The sequence below is a fragment of the Aptenodytes patagonicus genome, chromosome 3 (genome assembly GCF_965638725.1).
Source record: "Aptenodytes patagonicus chromosome 3, bAptPat1.pri.cur, whole genome shotgun sequence".
NCBI classification, from domain to species: Eukaryota; Metazoa; Chordata; class Aves; order Sphenisciformes; family Spheniscidae; genus Aptenodytes; species Aptenodytes patagonicus.
Genome location: NC_134951.1, coordinates 58,733,555 through 58,752,657, shown reverse-complemented (window position 1 = coordinate 58,752,657; position 19,103 = coordinate 58,733,555). Strand labels below are relative to the sequence as shown.

The 19,103-nt window shown below is 42.9% G+C and overlaps 1 protein-coding gene and 1 long non-coding RNA gene across 7 annotated transcripts in view; one reads left to right on the top strand and one right to left on the bottom strand.

The window, feature by feature from the left end:
* The window catches only part of LOC143158067 (uncharacterized), a 29,837-nt gene extending 26,040 nt beyond the window's left edge, over positions 1-3,797 (bottom strand). For all 6 annotated transcript variants that reach the window (XR_012994906.1, XR_012994905.1, XR_012994902.1 and 3 more), the window contains exons 1-2: positions 3,581-3,797; positions 2,176-2,311 (exon numbers count right to left, since the gene is read on the bottom strand). This is a non-coding gene — a long non-coding RNA (uncharacterized LOC143158067). The remainder of the gene's footprint in view (positions 1-2,175; positions 2,312-3,580) is intronic.
* Positions 3,798-4,184: 387 nt separating this feature from the next.
* The window catches only part of MCM9 (minichromosome maintenance 9 homologous recombination repair factor), a 49,017-nt gene continuing 34,098 nt past the window's right edge, over positions 4,185-19,103 (top strand). The window contains exons 1-6 of the mRNA XM_076333485.1: positions 4,185-4,494; positions 8,429-8,745; positions 10,632-10,713; positions 11,643-11,843; positions 14,342-14,467; positions 15,744-15,863. Coding sequence (XP_076189600.1) covers positions 4,185-4,494; positions 8,429-8,745; positions 10,632-10,713; positions 11,643-11,843; positions 14,342-14,467; positions 15,744-15,863 — 1,156 coding nt within the window. The remainder of the gene's footprint in view (positions 4,495-8,428; positions 8,746-10,631; positions 10,714-11,642; positions 11,844-14,341; positions 14,468-15,743; positions 15,864-19,103) is intronic.

Here is a 19,103-nt window from a genome sequence, read left to right as displayed (position 1 = left end):
CCTCATGGATTTTCAAATGGGCATAATGTATTTTTTTGCTGACTTCTTGTTGAGTAAACATTTCTTCATTACTCAGCTAAGCACATAACTGTTACTAGTTATTATTAGATAATAAAATGATAAATACTTTAGTTTTTTTCTTGTAGGAACTACTACTTAATTGCAGCCTTTACACACCAATACCAGTTACTTGCTGTGTAGTTGTAATTAGCTGCTCCAGTTGCAGGCTGCTGCACTCTTTTTCATCCTGTTGCTCCAATTGTTTAGGCTACAAAACGCAGAGTCTGAGGAAGCACAGACAGACACCTCCAGGAAATCACAAAGGTTACAGCTCTGCCATACCAGAAGCCAGATAACTGTGCTGATCTAACAAATGTGTAGAAACAGCTGCATTCATCATTAGAAAAAAGCAGCCTGGTTTTGTACCTTGCAAGAGAACACCATAAACTGAAAGCATATTGCGGAGACAGGACTTGCTTGACACGCCACCCAGGATAATCTTTACCAGAAATAGTTCTGAACTTCCACAGTGATCAATTTATCTGTTAGGTGCAGATCTCAGCAGTGCTTTTGCAGCCACATCCATTCAATCGGTTAGAATAAGACCATTTTATAAAGCAAAATGGTTCTTGCTTCTAGAGACATATCTAAGGGTTAAAACATTTCCTCTTTATAACCCCCTGAAGCAGTCTTAGACTTTTGTTGTAAACACTGTTTCCTTCAGATGAGGATTTAGGCAACATCTACAAATAATCTGAAGAAGTTTGTATTTGCAAACAACGCAGGAGAGATAACTGAAGTTCTATCCACTGATTTACCAGACAGGAGTCATATGCAGGAATCCTCTTCCAATAGCTTGTGGAGTGGCAATTCAGAAAAATGTAACTTAAAGCACCCACAGTTCCACCGAGAAGCTTTTGCCCAAACATCCCCTTCCCTTCTCTGCTGGCCAAACGTTCCTCAGGTCAACTCAAAGATGGCGAGATATTCAATACAGTTAACAGAGGTGAAGAAACTGCTGTAGCTTTCTTATTCGTTAAGATCACATATTTAAATATGATTGGGAGAAAAAACGTTAGACATTCAAATTAATTATCTTAGTTTAATTAAGACAGGTGTCTTGGTTTCGGCTGGGATAGCGTTAATTTTCCTCCTGGTAGCTGGTACAGTGCTGTGTTTTGGATTTAGGATGAGAATAATGCTGATAACGCAACGATGTTTTAGTTGTTGCTAAGCAGTGCTTACACTAGTCAAGGACTTTTCAGCTTCCCATGCTCTACCGACTGAGAAGGCTGGAGGTGCACGAGAAGCTGGGAGGGGGCCCAGCCAGGACAGCTGACCCCAACTGGCCAAAGGGACATTCCATACCATGTGACATCATGCTCAGTACATAAACTGGGGGGGAGTTGGCTGGGGCGGGCAGTGACCGCTGCTTGGGAACTGGCTGGGCATCGGTCGGCGGGTGGTGAGCAATTGCATTGTGCATCACTTGTTTTGTATATTCTTTTATTATTATTATTATTATTATTATTATTTTCGCCTCCTTTTCTGTCCTATTAAACTGTCTTTATCTCAACCCACGAATCTTACCCTTTTTTCCCCCAATTCTCTCTCCCATCCCACTGGAGGGGGGAGGGTGTCAGCAAACGGCTGTGTGGTGTTTAGCTGCCTGCCAGGTTAAACCATAACAACAGGTAAGGCAGTTACTTTACATATTGAAGCCATACATCATAGCTTGAAAATAAGGGATCTAAAGGATTTTTTTTTTTAAAGCATTGATCTTCCCCTCCACCAACTCTAAAAATTTGTATTAAAATATTAAAATACAAGTTTTGCACATTTCTTCTGGCATCTTTTTATTATAGAGCTATTGGCATAGTTCTGATACCTTGGTGATAGTTTGGTACACTTTTTGGTTAAGATCTTACATGGGTAGTGATTTTTGATAGCATATCAATAATTCATCATTAATACAAGCCAACAATGGGAGGTCCTGGGAGTGAGGAGCTCAATAAAGAAGTTTTAAGATTCTTCAAACACTTTGAAGTTAAGGGGACATTAAGTTATTCTCTGTGATATCAGAAGACTTGAATGGATATATGAAAAAGATACTCAAATACATTATCGGAGGTACTGAGAAAATACATGTAGTAATTCAGAAGACTGTCTACTTACACTGAACTCAACGGGGGCAGAATTCACACATGCAGGCACAGCACTTGTAAGAGCACACACATGCTGCAAAGTAACTGAAGAGGAAAGAAACAGGCATACTGCTGGAGAAACTGGGATCCAGTCTCACTCCTTAGGCCTGGAACTCAATTTTGAAACAGAATTAACTATTTAAAAGATAAAATATTTCAAATAGTTAAAGCATGTGACTGGGTTGTAATACAGGCTCAGAGAAAAGAACATACAGATACAAAACTACTCAGAACAACACGCTGTAAATTCTGTGCAAAAGCGAAAGCTTTAGAGCCTCCAGCAGACCCTATTTTGTGGCTATATTAAAAATAAAATCCCCAAACTCCTCAGACTTTGCCATGACGTGCCGTCATGAAGAAGGGGGAATTGACTGGTTTGTTAAGCAGCTCACTTTAAAGAAGCCAAATTTAGACTTCATAGGATTTGTAAACGGGGGGGGGGGGGGGGGGGGAGGTTGCAAGCAGCAGCAGCAAATACGAGCTTCAGCTACCCTGGGGCTATCCCTGCCGCACAGCACCCCTCTTTCCCCCCGACTTGCAATCCTCCCGCGTTGCACACAGGAGCAGCGGCCCTTTGTAACGGGGGAACAGTGACAGAGACATTTAGGCAAACAACAGCGTGCAGCGCCGTTGAAACAAGAACCCGTTGGCTTATCTCTTGTTCACGAGAGGCAGAGCACCTGGGATACCCCCCCGTACCCACGGAGCGCCCTCCTCTCCCCGCAGGGCGCCCGGGCGCCGCACTGCTCGGCGGGGAGCTGGGCCCGCCGCCCCTCAGCTGCTCCCGGGGGGACCGGCCCTCCCGCAGCCGCGGCGGCCCTGCGGAAGCGGAGCGTCCCCACAGCAGGGCCGCTGAGGCACCTGAGGGAAGCGCCCCCCTACCCTGCCCGGGTCCGGCCCCGCGGGCTGGCGGCTCCCCGGCCGCTCTCCGCCCCACCGCCCCGCTCGGGTGCCGCCGGGCCCGGGCGTGGAGCGGCGCGGAGGGGGCGGGGACGGAGTCGCTTCTCCTGCCGGGTGAGGGAGCTGCGGCCGCAGCCTCCGCGCGGCGCGGCGGCGGTCCGGACGGAGGGGCGGCGGCGGCGGCCCGCGCTGCAGGTACCGAGCGGGAGCGGGGCGGCCGCGGAGCGCTGCCCGCCTCCGCCTGGCGCGGACGGGGGCGGTCCCGCACAGACGCTCCGGCGGGTCCGCCGGTGCTAGCGCTGGGAGCGCACCCGCGGCCCGTGCTGTCCGGAGGCGAGGCGGGACGGGACGCGCCTCGGGCAGCGCTCCGCAGGCGGGCGGCCTAGGCAGCGCGCTGCCGGCCCGGCCCATCCCATTCTATTCCCGCCTCGCCGCGCAGCGCCCGCCCGCCCGGCCGCGCCGCGTTCAAAACTTGCCGTGCTGGCGGCGGCCGGGGCGGGAGCGGGAGGCCTGGCTCCGCGCTCCGGAGAGCCCCGCGCCCGCCGCCGCTTGGGGCGGGACAAGCTGCTGCTGCCTCCCCTCATCCCCCGCCGAGCAAGCAAGAGAGCGACCGCCGGGCGGCTTCACTTTCTGGCGTTAAGGGAGCGGAGAGCCCCGCCCGCTCCCCGCCACCCTGCCGGCCGCGGCGGGCGGCCGGGCGGGAGGAGCGCGGCCCCGCGGGGGTGACCGATTGACGGGAGGCGGGGCGGGGCTGACTGACTGGCGCGGGGCGGGGCTGATTGGCTGGCCGGGGCGGGGCGGGGCGGTTGGTTGGCGGGAGCCGTCTGTGAGAGGCGGCGGGCGGCGCGATCCCGGGGGCTGCCGCGGTCCCGCCGGGCATCCGGCAGGTCGGAGCGCGTTGTAACGAGGCGCCGTTGCCCAAGCTCGTTAGCCGCGCACGCGCCAGCCCCGCCCTGCTCTCGCCTGGCTCCGTGATGGGCTTTTCCGAGTGAAAAGTAAGTTTTCCGATAGGCGCGTGACCTTACCGGAAAACCTCGCTTTGTAACCGCTTTATCTCGCCTGCCTGCACGTAGACGCAACATGGTGCTGAGCGCGGATCAGGTGAACCTCATCGGGCAGGTGTTCGAGTCCTACGTGCTGGAGCACCACAGGGACGACATCCTGGGCATCCTGAGGGAGGCCGACGATGAGGCGCACTATCCCGTCGTCGTCGACGCCTTGACGCTCTTTGAGACCAACATGGAGATCGGGGAGTATTTCAACGCCTTCCCCAGTGAGGTCCTCCCGATTTTCGACAGCGCGCTGCGCCGGGCTGCCCTGGCAGCGCTGCAGGCCGCCGCGGCCCCTCCGCAGCTCAGCGTGAAGCAGAACCTCCACGCCAGGGTCTCGGGTGAGTGGCGGGGCGGGGGCGGCAGCGAGGTGCCCCGGGGGCATCTCCTGGTCAGCATTGCCGAATTCCCTTATTCTGTAACAAACTATTGGGGTCAAGGGAAGGAGCAAGTTTAATTCTTGCAGTTTCAGTGTTTGAAGCAGTAGGGAACGGCTAGTGTTTATTAAACAGAACACGTGCAAACACATGGAGTTGTGTAGACCAACCCGGAAAAAAGCTGTGGCCATCCCTGATGGCATGCGTGCAATGGTTGGCGTTTGTTCCTGGGTCAGGACTTACACCAAAGCCTTTCTGTGGCAAAAGGACTCCTCAGATCAGCGGCTGGTCTCGCATTATTTCTCTTGTTAGCCAGAAGGTCTAAAGAAAAAAAAATAATTTGGGGGGAAGATATGTAGTTCGTAGATTTTCTTGGAGGTTGACTTCCTTACTGTGTCAGTTGGCTCATGGTCTTCATTGGCTCCAGCCATCTCCCAGAAGAGGCAAAGTCTAAATTTTGAGTTGACTTGTAACAGTTTAATCTGAAATTGTCAAATTTTATGCTTAACTAATTGTTATAAAATTACTTGTTATAAAATTACAGTGAACTGTTGGAAGGCATGATCGTTAACAGAGGATTTTGTCCTTTTTTTTCACTACAAGTTGATACGCCATTATTCCTTATTACTAGGAAGTTTTTAATAGCTTTGAGGTGTGGTAAGTGTGGAGTGCAGGTTCTGGGGTTAAAATGCGTGTTTTGCCTGTTGTGGGGAACTGGGTCAGCGGTGGCACAGTCCTTTCTGGTCATTGCTGATTGTAGCTATTTGGAGCTGTCCATTCTGCAAAGCCAAGAGCTGGTGACCTGTGTTTCCTTCCCTTGCCCCGTGTTGGAGTGATTTGTGATCATTCAGTCTTTTGGCAGCTTGAACTTTGATGAATCACAGTTGTTAAATAGACCTGTTTGCCCCAGTGAGTTTCATCAAAAATATTGTCATTAAAACACATACATCAGAAGTATAATTAGCCTGTGGCTCTCATAATGCTATTTTCTCAAGGTTTTTAGGGGGACAAAAAATAAAAGGCTTGCTACCTATTTAGGTGTTATGGAGCTTGTATACAACTGCTGAGGATGTGGTGTAAAAGGATGGCCTCTGTGTTGTACTAAAATTTGAAATGTCAGGCATTTCCCTGTACCTATAAAAGTTGGAGTGAATTAAAACCGTCCCCCTAGCATTCTAGGATGCATTTGCATCATTCAGGGCTTCAGCATGAAAACAGTTATTTTTACTCCAAGTATGATTATTTTATAAGCTACCAGGAAGTATTAGGAGGAGCAAAGCAAGGGGCAGATGATCGCTGCATGAGTAGCAGAGTCTTTAAGACATTCCTGCTACTATTATCAGCCTGTTGCTGGAGCTGACCATTCCTCCCACAGTGATGTTTTGTCTGAATATTCCCTAATCCACCTCAGGCAAAATTGGCCACGTTTGATGAAATAGTTTTAATAACTGATAAAAGCAAGTCTGACTGATCATTGACGGAAAAAGTTAGTTGGCAGACTCACAAATTACTCCATCACTAAACAGGAGGGAAACTGATGAAGAGCAGGGGGTGGTTATCCTCGTGTGGTTCGGCTGGATCAAAAGAACATCTGTCCGTGTAGTTTGGTGTGTGTTCTGTACCACCGAAAGGCTGGCTGCTGCAGAAACAAAAGCAATAAGCTAAATGATCTGTAGGCTTTTTTCCGCCCAAATTTTCCCATGATACTGTTACCTTTTAAGCGCATGCTGGGTTCCGATTACCTTCAGGATTCTCGTCTTGGAGTGCCGCTTCCCATTCCCACGTCAGACGGGAATGAAGAGAAGGTGGTGCACCCTTCTTGGTCAGAGCGGCAGGCAACTACCTGGAGTGGGGCCGAGGGGATCTGCATGTCAGGCTTGGACTGAAGTGAGGAAAGGTGTTTTTGCTTGTGCTAGGTATAAGAATGCAATCTTAGCACGCTCATACCAATATGGACAGGGCATCTAGGAGTTCAAAGAAGGACTCGGGGAGTGTGCATATGCAGTGATTAATAATGGATGATTACCCCGGATTCACTGAAGAAAGTAAAAGATGAAGTTCTTTATCTGAATTTTAGCATTGTAGGAATTTGATGGTATAACTTCTCCTTTTGCTACAAATCCATTAAAAGATTTTTCCTTACTTACCGTTAGCCTGAGCACTGCTGTGTCTGTTACTGATAGCCAAGCTGCTTCTAATAGTTCAGTTTTACATGTTATTACTAATGTAGTAAAGCTGATTCAAAGAGGCACATACTCACATAAAGAGTTTGTCCGGCAGTCTAACATGATCAGAATGAAGGCTCTTTTTTTCCCCGTCCAGACTCTTGTCTCTTCAATATTCACAGAGATGATCGTATCATATACCCTGACTACAGTGCTGCAGCTCTCTCTAGTGTAAGATGTGTTGTATTTTGCAAAGGTTGTTGAGCTGCACCAATACTGAGCTGGGAAAAAAAGATGCCAAAACAGTTAGAAAAATAATGGATTTTATCTTTTTTTGCCTGAACTGAATAGAAATGCAAACCTGTGGGAGAAAAAGAATTTTCAACAGGTTTGGTAGAATATGTAAATAGCTTTGTTACAGGCAACCAGAAAAATTTGTTTGCAGTTCTACATAATACTTTATTTCTTTTCCAGATTATTTAATTTCTTTCTACCTTACTTTTTTTTTACTTTCTTCTTTTACCTTTTAAAATTAGCTTAATATTTAAAAATATTTTCTTTAAACAAAAGCAAAAGGTCAAACGCTTTGCTTAAAAGCATCAAAACAGAATGTTTCAACATGTCTGAAATAAAGGATCTGGTTTTGAAAACACTGAAATAAATATATGATGTCTTTTTTTTAGCAGCCAAAACTACTGAGAAGTTTTGACCTAAATGCACAAATAGTTTTGATCCCCTTAGAAACATCATCTTCCAGCAGATTTATTTACATTTCTGTTTCCTAGCTCTATTTTGGAAGTAAAGCTAAGAAATTATTTTAAGAGCAGGTAATTTCTTTTTAAGTTGATAATTATTAGTATCTTGTAGTTCATATACTAACTTCTGAAGAGGCAGTATTTTGATGCTATCCTCAGGTGTGCATTTCAGAGACCATTTATTTTTATAAAGACGTTGTAGGCTGTTGAGATAGATTAATCTTCCTGAGGATTTCAGCCGCTGTGGTGCTAAGTGATGGCCACATGGATAAACGCCGGAGCGGGATCAGTACACCACAGATGTGGCTGTTGGGGTGGAATTAAAGGAGAGCAAGTGCCACGAAAATGTTCTGTCACTATTCATTTGAACGTGCAAGTGAATGTGCTTTGGTTGTGTTCATAACCCCTTTATATTCTTTTCATGCCATCTTCCTTGTGCTTGAGGTTTACTGGTATGCAATGTGGATTTAAGGTCAAATGCTCACAAACTATGAATTTTAAATTTGCTTAGACCTGAGAATTCACACAAGATTAGGAGTTACACTTGTTTAAATGCAGGAATAACATTGAACCATAATTAAGTAGCATAACTAAAATTTTGTAATTCAGATAAACCAGTTGTAGAATAAATGGCATTTGCCCCCCAAAATCATTTAAATTAATAAATAGATCTGAGAACATCGGGAGCTATTTCCACGAATGGGAACTGCTCGTGACTGTTCAGCCCTTGGCAAGAGCAGGAGAGTAAAATGGCAACATTTTCTGTCAGTGCTCAGCATCTGATGTTTTTCACTGTCTGAGGCCAGTGAATCAGGTTTATGGTACAACAGATGAACTGTTGAATCACATTTATGAAAAAGTAATAACAATGGCTACTGTTAATATGTCTGGCATTTTTTCTAGTCTTTCTGTCTAACTGGATTGTAAGTCCTTGTTTTATATGCATAGCCTTATGCTGCACATGTTTTTGTTTAACAGGTTTGCCTGTTTGCCCAGAGCTGACTCGAGAGCACATTCCTAAAACCAGGGATGTGGGTCACTTTTTGTCTGTTACTGGGACTGTCATACGTACCAGTTTGGTGAAAGTTTTGGAGTTTGAGCGGAGTTATATCTGCAATAAGTGCAAGCATGTGTTTGTCGTCAAGGCTGACTTTGAACAGTACTATGCATTCTGTCGTCCATCCGCCTGCCTTAATGAAGAAGGCTGCAACTCAACCAAGTTCACGTGTCTCTCTGGAACAACCTCTTCTCCTACCTGCTGCAGAGACTATCAAGAAATCAAAATTCAGGAACAGGTAAAAAAAAAATAAGACGGAGAAAAAGGGGAGGGTATTAAGGTATAGATGTCTCAAGTACAAAAAGAATTAATTTGCTAGAGAAGGCATTTGGGGGCTTAATTTCCTGCTGGAGTAAGGTAACTCTGCTAATTTTAGTGAAACTGTTCATGCTTACATCAGAATTAAGTTATTGATTAGACTTCCATTATTAGATAACTCCATTCCAGATCGTACAAAACACCCGAGATCAGTGTATAGGTTAAATTTCCATGCTGAATCCTTATAACACCAGGTTTGCGTTGTTTCTTTAAGGACTAAAGCTAGCCCAGTGGTGGCCAAGGCCAGCTGTAGCGGTGCTGTATGGTCAGTACATGGTGTCTGCAAATGTCTGTTCCCTTCAGCCAATGCTGAATTCAAGTTATTGAATATGTGCTCCTCAGAATTTGCATTCGTTTTTCTGAAGGTAGCCCTGGGTGGAAGTACAGCTAAGCTGGAGGAGTAAGAAATAATCAGGCCTCTTTTTACGGTAGCACACAACTAAGACAAAACTGGCACAAGAAAATCTACACTGTATGAAAATTGAGAATAAGTAGGGTATATTGCAGGCAATGTTTCTGTATTTATTTATATGTTCAGTGTCTTTTTCATAAATCTTTTCTAAGATGTCTTCAGTTGTTTCAGGGTTTTGTTTTTATGAATTAAGAGTATAGTGGTGCCAATCTACGTGCAAGATGTATGAAAACAGAAATGTATGAAATTCGAAATGAAGCTCTTTAAAGGTCAGAATAGCAAAAAAGTAAGGGAACAAAACTATTTCTAGGAAATAAGCCCTATGCTGCATGTTTATATTACGATTGTTTCTGACATATGGTTTCTATAACATTTTTTTTGTTTTACTGTGTGACACACAGATCTCTGTGATGGGAAGGATTTTCAGCAGCCTGGGCTTATTAAACATAGTAAATATGTTTTAACACATTAAACCGGGAATGAATTTCACTCTTGTTTCCTACTGAGCTCTGCAAGTAACTGTGTATGTGCCACCAGTACTGACAGTGATGTCAGTGATGGACTGCCTGTGGCCATTTAGATAATACACAAGGATGAATTAACCTTCCTAAGCACTAGAGAGTGAATAAATCTAGAATTCTAGCACATATGACCTGTGCTGCAGAATGAAAAGGTACTTCTGATTGTTGTTCTTGTGCAGTGGATATTCTAAAAACTACTGCAAGCTTTAAGTGTAAATGGAAAGATTGCTGGTTGGAAATAGACTGTGACAAGATTGGATAGACTTTGCCCTGGAGAAAAGAAAAAGAATTACAGGAGTTACTGGCACATTTGTCAATAAACATTTGTCTGGTTGTGTGCGATTTGTTTTTTCCTGTTGTTGATTTAATCCTTGATACCTAGGTGCAAACTTGTATCTCAACCTGTCAAATTATGGTTAAATACCAGAAAAATATAGAGAATAATCTTTCAGTATATACTTCAGTGAAGGGTTATCTAACCCACAGACATGCTTCAGTACTCAAAGTAAACTTTGCATATTGAAGAAGTATCTAAAAATATCTCAAATTATTTAAAAAAAAAGAAAAAATCAGCTCTTTCAAATGACCTCTTTTAGGGAGCTTTCTTCAGCAAGATATTGAAATCACACAGCGCCTCCCAGGATTGAGCACCTTCAGCTCATTTAATACCCAATCCTGTTTCCACTAATATAAGCATTACAGTTCCATTATTAAGTTCATGGCAGCAGTGGCATGTTTACTGTGTAGTTTTGTGAGAAAAAGCAAGGACTGACCTCGATTCCAGGAAAGGAATGTAGGTCCTTAAGCCAGAGCAGCTATAAATGGCTTTTGAAAGGTGCTGTTCTTAAGAAGTGTTTTTCCTTCGTCTCCTAGGTTCAAAGACTGTCTGTTGGAAGCATCCCTCGTTGCATGGTGGTTGTTCTGGAAGATGACTTAGTGGACAGTTGCAAGTCTGGTGAGGACACAGCATATATCGCATATGTTTGTACCACAAGCATTTTTATTTTTCCATTTGAGATGAATCTTTGCCAAGGAGGCTGTCAGTGCTGAGGGCTCGTTGAATGAGTTATGTTCATCTGTCACGTTGCTGTTTCAGCTTGGACGTTAGCATGGCAGTTGAAGACTATTCTAGAAAATGTCATACATCCCCACGTTGCATCTTGACTGTTTGACAGATCAGTTTCGAAAAAGTAATGTGTTGTGATATATAGAAAGTATGTTAAACCTTGTTAGTGTGGGAACAGGAAATTGGTCCACACCATCACACAGCATGTGGTGCCCCTCTGTAGGTTCGGAGAGCTAGGTAACCTGACCTCCTATCTAAGGAGTGCTGCAGGTGGGAAAAGCTACTTGGCATTCAAAAAGGAAGCTAATTGGCAGGAGGTTGTATGAAGAATGGACTAAAAATTCTCAGATAGGCACATCCCCACAAGAAATTCATTTCTGGTTGTACTTTCTCAGAAGCACACTGTGGCCAGAATGTTAACGAGTGATTCTGGAATTCATCACAAAAGTTACCAGGAGTCAAATAAGTTTTGACTAAATTTTTTGTGTAGTAAATCTAATTGAAAGAAGAGCTTCTACAGTTTACCATGAATTCCTCTTTTCTAAAAGAGGAAACAAGCAGAGGTATACCTTTAAGAGTTCACCTACCTTAAACAGAAGTAGAAAGACATAGCAACTTCCTACCACAGACATAAGCAATCTACCTAATGTTTGTTTTAGACTTCCAGTAACTGCAGGAGGTTTGCTTTTTGTTGTTGGGTTTCTTTAACCTTATTAACTGTAACACGGAATCTCAATTACATTATTACGCATTACAGCTGACACATCTGCATATCTCAAGTCAGATGTTATTTTACTAATTTTTGTTGTTACCACCAGGAGATGACATCACAGTGTATGGAGTGGTAATGCAGAGGTGGAAACCTTTCCATGAGGATGCACGCTGTAACTTGGAGCTTGTTTTGAAAGCAAACTATGTTAAAGTAAACAATGAGCAGCTGGCAGGGGTTGTAATTGATGAAGAAGTCCGCAAGGAATTTGAAGACTTCTGGGAAAAGCATAGGAATGACCCCTTAGCAGGTTAGTAGTTGAAAGCTTTTAAGTAGGACACATGTTCAGATATAGATGAAATTGGGAGTGAAAATACAGTGACTGAATACGTTTTTCCCCCATTATCCTATCCCACCACTCGTTCCTCCAAAAATATTTTTTTTCCAGTACAGGAATGTGAAATTCTTACTTTAATATTACTGGGAAAAAACTACCAAACATACTGCATTGATCTTCCTTCTTTTGAGCTTTCTAGTCAAGTGTTTTGTGGAACGTTTATTAAGAAGAAATGAGAAATAATATAAGTATCAGGGAAAAAAAGAAAAGTATTTTATAATCAAGAAAGAAAAAGCATACCTCTTAGAACGAATAGTGCAGACCAGATCTGCTTTTAGTCAGCATAGCTGTTGACTCTGGGGTGAGAGATCTGACTCACTGTCTCTGCATCCCAAATTAAGCTGTGAATCTGCACCACAGAGCTTAGCACATCGCATCTTTAACCCAACTCTTGGGTGCCTAGACCCTTGATTTAGGTGCTGTGGAGCCTCCTATCAAATGTGGAAAGAGTCTCCCAATTCACAGTGGCTTCCAGAACAGCCAGAGTGTTTAGTATGCCTGCTCCTAAACTTACCATGGTCTGCAGTCAACCACCTAGGAATTAGCAGAAGTTGTGTCTGGAACTCTGTCCCTCTCCATAATCTGAGTGCCTCCTCCTGAATCACAGGGAAGCTCAATGGACTCTTTAGGATCTCTCTCACTGAACTGTCTCAGGCTAACACTCTGTCTTTTAAAACCCTGAAAAGGCCATAGTCCTTCTTCTTAAAAGACTAGCAGGAGGAAAAGCAGGTGGGACTGTTGCCCATGTTGCCCATTTTTAAGCTGTACTCAGCTTAAAAATTAGAGCACTCACATAAGAAATTGGAGGTCTTGTCAATGGCAAAGATTCTTCAGAACTGCATTTCCTGGAAAGCAATTTAATTGCTAGCCTCCTGTTGTTTGGAACGAGAACATTTCTTCCTCCTGCTGTTTGGAAAGAGAATATTTCTTAACACCCTGGTTAGAACTGTTCAGAAAGTAATTCAGGATCCTCTTTGAAGGTCCCATTTAATCTTTCATTCTCAGGACAATTTTTGGAAGCCTGCAGGGAGCAATGTGGTTTTATGCAATATTACCCATTCAGAATAAATGAATTAGTATGAAGTGGCTACAAGAAAATTGAGGTGGAAATTAGAAGGACCCAAGGTGTCTGTTCTAGGCTGTTTGTCTGAATTTGGGTCCCCTCAGGTGAGGGCAAAGATCAAATTTGACTAAGGAGTCTAAGGTATAGGCCATTTCACAACAGTATGTATGTTCATTTACTGTTTTTCAAGAGACAATGGTAGTTACTACTGCATTTTATGGCAGTCAGTTCTGATGCTGTGTATTCGGTGAGAAAGTCTACATGGCAGGCCTCTGAGAGAACTTATGCCGGTGACTTTTATTTTTTCTGGATACTTTCTAGGAAGAAGCAGAACTGCTGAGCTGCTCAGCACTGGTAAGGCAAATGAATCTGAGGTCAAATAGAGGCAACTGTGGAGTTAAATCTTGAGTTATGCTATGGCTGACCAAAGTTTTTAAAATTTAATTTTTGGACAAAGATGTGTTAATTCCCTCAAAAGATCTCCACATGAACCACATATGCCTCAAGTCATCTATTAGGTGCCTACATATTTTGCCAGTACCATGTAGTTGCATCTAAATTTAAAACATTAAGTTAAGAACTCAAAATTGGTCACTCTGTTTTATTCCCTAGCAATGGGAGTAATGTATGGCATTAAACCTGTGATCCCTTATGTGCTGTTAGTATCAGAATCTCGAAGGACAGAATTAATTCTGTTACATAGCTTCCAAGCCAACAGCTTTATCATAGCAGATTGAAATATCCTGTTGCTGGAAGGGGACTATGGCAGGGAGGAGGAGAGGGTCAAAGGAGACCTTTGACAGTGAAGGGTCAAAGGAGAAGGAGATTCAAGACAACGATGAGGAAATGAGCCATGCTGTGGGTGCACAAGTTTAGGGCAAAATATTTCAAGTGTTAGCTGTTTTCTTAGTGTTCTTAAATGTACAACACACCAGTTTTCAAGGGGATATTTTGAAGTCTGGAAACTTCCAAGTTTTATTCTTCATAGCCCCTACACTTTAATCTGTGAAACAAAAGAATTTGCATGATGGCATTTCGTTAGTGCCTTGTGTCATGATATCCAGACCATATGTTCCTTAAATTGCGATAGGGTTGGCTTTGCTGCTTGTGACCGTGGAAGACTTAACATCTTTATAACGAAGGAAGTTTGGATCAAACAACTGCTTTGGGTCCCATTTAAAAAAATAAAATAATAAAAATAAAATCTCCTCCCTGCCCTGCTCCTCTTGTTCAGGAAGCAGACCCAAATTATTTGTCAGTGTACACGGGACTTTAAGTGTACATAGGAGTCCATGGGAAACCAAGTTTTACTCTTAGGGCTGAATGCCATTTTTTGCTCCTGTTCTAGGGAGGAATGAAATTCTGGCTAGCTTATGTCCTCAAATTTTTGGATTGTACCTGGTGAAGTTGGCTGTAGCCATGGTGCTTGCTGGTGGTGTACAGAGGACTGATGCTACTGGAACTCGAATCAGAGGTTAGTATTGTTTCTAATAGCGTCACATCCTTTCTAACAGTTGTTCCCATCCCTGTCTTCACCCACATCCTTCCCCCCTCCAAAATCAAACCAGTAAGGTTTCAGAAGCATAATGATCCCATTTTCTTGAGTGAGAGCAATTTTTGATTAATGCTGAGTATTCTTCCAGAATCTCAAATAAAGTGGGTGTCTAGACTTCCTCTTTTTATTTTAATTTTTCCCAAATAAAACCCAGTAAAAACAGGCATTCAGGATTCCATTAGGTAGAATATTAAAGGCAGTTGTTTTAGATAAAACATAAACTCACTTTTTATTGTATAAGTGACGTTTTGAAATGACTTCTAGTAGAATATTCCCAGCAGTATTTGGCATCAAAGGATGGAATATTAATGTTTCCTTAATGTGGATCACTATAGTACATTGAAAGGAGAAATTAAAGGATTCGTTTTACTTCCTAATGCCAGACTTTTCCATCTGTGATTGTCAGCACATCTCACTTAGTTCTGTTACTGTAAGTTATCTGCCTGCTGATTCTCCTTCTGTTGTTATTAGATGGCAGATATGCCATGTGCCAGGTGGTACACAGGTCATAACCTATGTAGGTCATAATAGTTCTAAAATAATATGTGTGTATATACAAATACAGGATTTTCTTAATGCTCCAGCGGCTAAATAAGGTTATAGACTTTATATTTGAATTGAAGTTGTATTAATGTTTTGTAGAAGACAATGAAATAATTTTAGAGCACTTCAGTGAGATTGTAGTAGCCAAATTATTTACTTCTGTAATTGCATTGTTTTGATATTACTAAATTGTGTAACTGTTGGCAATGTAACAGAATTAGTTAAGAAAAACAACCTGCTGATTTTATTAGTCCTTTTCACAATAATTTAAGTAACTGAATAGTGGGATGACAACTAAACCCTGGTATCCTTCTGTTTCATGTTCAAGAGTGAGTTGAGTCTGAGAAATGAGTAGTCTAAAATGTGAGAACTCACATTATGGGAAGTATGTCAAATACCTGCTAATACTTTTAAAATATTTCATTGTAAATATTTGGTTTGGGTGCAGTGATGTGACTGGATGCTTTTATTAAACAACGTATTTATTACACCCAATAAATAGTGCAGCCTTAAACAGAATTACATATTGTAATGTATATGTAGTACTAAACATTAGGTGAATAATGAAAAGTATTATTTAATTCAGAGCATTTTGTGTATATCTTTCTCTGTATATGAACTGTCTACTCCTACATCAATGTTTTTCCCCAAGGTGAATCGCATCTTTTGTTGGTTGGAGACCCAGGTACGGGGAAGTCTCAGTTTCTCAAGTATGCAGTAAAGATTATACCACGGTCTGTGCTTACTGCAGGAATTGGATCTACAAGTGCAGGTATGTGCTTCTTCAGCTGGAACGCTTTACTTTTTTCGCTGGAGTATGTTTATATAGAGGCCTTCTACAGATATGAACATACATGCTCAGCACAGTTGAAGCAAAGAACTGCTGTGGAAGCATATGAGGCTTGATGTGACTTTCTGCAGAAGGGCAGTCCTGCCCCTTCAGAATCTCTATCAGTGGAGCAGTGTGATGAGCTTCTAACAGGGAAACTTACAAGACTCATCCAGAGGTACCTCTCACTGCTTTGCTAGCAGAGGATGATCTGGACCTGTATTTTTAGTGTTCTTCTCAGCTATGACAAATCTGACATCTTTCCAGAGCTCACCCTGTGTGACGGGCTAGCATCATTTGGTTTCTCCTGAACAGATACTCTCCTCTCTTCTGTTCTTTTATATGTTCTGGCTGGGTGCCTGTTTGATTTCTGCTTACTTTCTGGAAATTCACCCCTGTGCTGAGGAATTATTTCTGACTCATAAAGACGGTTTCAAGATGGTTTCAGAGAGCAAGCTTTTTTTTGTTTGTTTGTTTGTTAGATTTAGGTGTGTCCCAGCTGGCTCTGAATGCCAGGTATCTTTACAAGCTCTTCTGGGGACAATGTGCAGGGTCAGATTACCTCTGCAAATGGCTTTATTTGAGCAAATGACTGTATTACTAGTACATTCAAAATCGCAAAATAATTAGGGACAAACCCCAGTGTCTCAGCTAGCATGTGTAACTTGAATGTTTCTCAGATAGTGCTGCTTTTCATTTTATGTCTGGGAAACAGTATTATTTATACATGGGAAAACCTGAGAATAAATCTTTCCCAGTTCCGTAGCTCTGTGTACATGTATATACTGGGTCTTCCATAGCGGTGGAAGTGGAACGTGATGTTAAACATACACACTCTTGTGTGCAGGGAACTTGTTATGAAACACACATGCCTCTGGTTTTCCATTCAAACTGTTGACAAATAGGTCTGGAGAGAAGCCAGAGAGAACATTTTGGCTCAGCGTAACCTTTTCTCCACCTTTTGTTCTGTGTTAAGAACTGAGAACAGGCTGGGTAATTTAAATTTTGCTAGGGGACTGACAGTGACCTGGAGTGAAATTTTGCCATGCATTTCAATGTGACCTTGCCCACTTTTGTCAGTAGCAATCTCCCTGTGTCAACTGCTTTTGGCCTCTAAGGTTGCTGTTGCCTTCTTCACCACATCTCCCTCCTGTGCTTTGTTTTCCGTATGATCTGGTTTCCAGCTCAGTGGTGATAGCTAGGTTCAAAGACATTTCCCTGAAAACCAATATTGCAGTTTACAAGCTTACTGTGGTATGTGTGCCATAGAATCAGCTGTAATGATGTGTGGAGATGGAGTTTCATCTCGTGAAAGGATTGCCTTGAGTCTTTAGATCATCTACATTTCACTTAAATATTCCTTATATTTTAAAAAGCTTCTCCCTCTCCCTGCCCCCCTCCTTCTTCCTGAAATCTGACAGCAGGTGCACCAAATTTCCACCTTAAAATTCTTTAGGGCCCTTATCACAAGTGAAACTTGAGCCCCTAGCAAGAAATCTTATTAACTCTAGTTTAATTTCAGGGAACCTTTCCATGGCTAGAACTGGTGGACTAAAGCATTAATTTCTAGCCCAGGAGTTTGGATGTAGTTTGAATTATTTTCTTTGCCTTCCCTGTGCAAGAAGTGTCTTACTTAGGAACATGTTTATAACTGTACCTAACAATGATTTTGTCAACTTGCTCTTCGTCCAGAAGCTCCAAATTAGTTTAGAGAACTATTAAATTATTTTACTTTCCTTGTCGTAATTGCACACTTCAAATTACCAGTTTCTACTTTCTCATGATGGGAGAGTCCTAATGCACGTTTTTCCCTCCAGTGTACAAAGACTAAATCTGTAAGTTCTACTTTCAACTAGTTCCTTACTTCATATAAAAAGCAGTCTGGATTGCAGTTTAATTGCTGGCTCTGGGATTACAGTCCACATAGGCCAAAAGACACATCTGAGATTTGGTAAACCCTGGAGAAGTGCTAAAAGCTGTCTTACATTTAGATTCCTCTTTTAGAGAAAACTGCCAATATCTAACCAACCTTTGGTAAGATCTTGTGCGTTAACACGTCTTGTACCCTTTACTCATCCGGTACTGTTTTAGGACGTGAGCTATTTATCAACTGTAGAATTAGAATTCTGCTTCCAAAACTATCATATCAGTTTTCCGTGGTTCATTCTCCCCCCCAGTCTCTCATCTGAGAATGACAGGGAGTCATTACATAGTTTTCCAGAAGAAAAGAGACTTAGCGAGATTTAACAAATTCTCTCTGTTGATTCCCACCTTACCACTGAGTTTAACCAACAGTTTTGCAATCCTCAGAGCCATAGTGCTGTTTGTGCATAATTGGATGAGATAATCACTAGTAAGAAAATATTTCATTTTCCCCTGGAGCTTGAGATCTGCAGCCATCGATTGAGTGGTGTGTTTGACTCCATAGGGACAGGAACCAACATATGCCTGCTGCCGCTGCTGGGTCTGGAGCTCATGGATATCTGGGCCAGAGTCATTCAGCTGCTTCCTGGTGCATATTTGGCCGTTCAGATTTCTGCAAAGTTTTGTTTAGTGTTGTGTCCCTCCACAGATGGACTGCTTAAAGAATTTTGTGAACTCTATTTAGAACAGCTTGTCTAAAAATCTGGGAGACTATCAGCTGTTTCTCCAGCTCTCTAGTTCTGTACAATATGCCTTCCTGAGCTGTATGAAGTGCAGCCTTCTGGCCTCTCACGGCCTCTACAGATCCTTGAGAGTACTGCCTTTTTGCTGACATGTTGCAACATCTAACATTGTCAACATCATACCAACAGCTGTTTGCTACTATGTTTTTTTTCTTTTCATTGAAGGCAACTTAACCTAAGGGGAAACAACCATTTTTCTTTTTCATAGTAAGCCTCTCCCTGCTAGGCAGGCTTCAGGTGCTCACAGTTATCTCGCTTCTGAGCTGTTAGAAACCAATCCAAAGTGGCTGACGTGAGCCATCCAGCTATGGTTATAGTGTGTGGTGTATAGTGAGTGGTCTCAGTATCCTGACGTACACAAGACACCGAAACTGGAGACATTTTTCCCTGTTTGTAGATCCCCAGAATGTCCCTGGGCACCCCCTAGTTGATACAGGCCAAGGCAGTGCCAGGGAACATGGTAACAGTTTACTACTGTGGATCCATATCCTGGCTCTGATCAGGTTATTAACAGAGA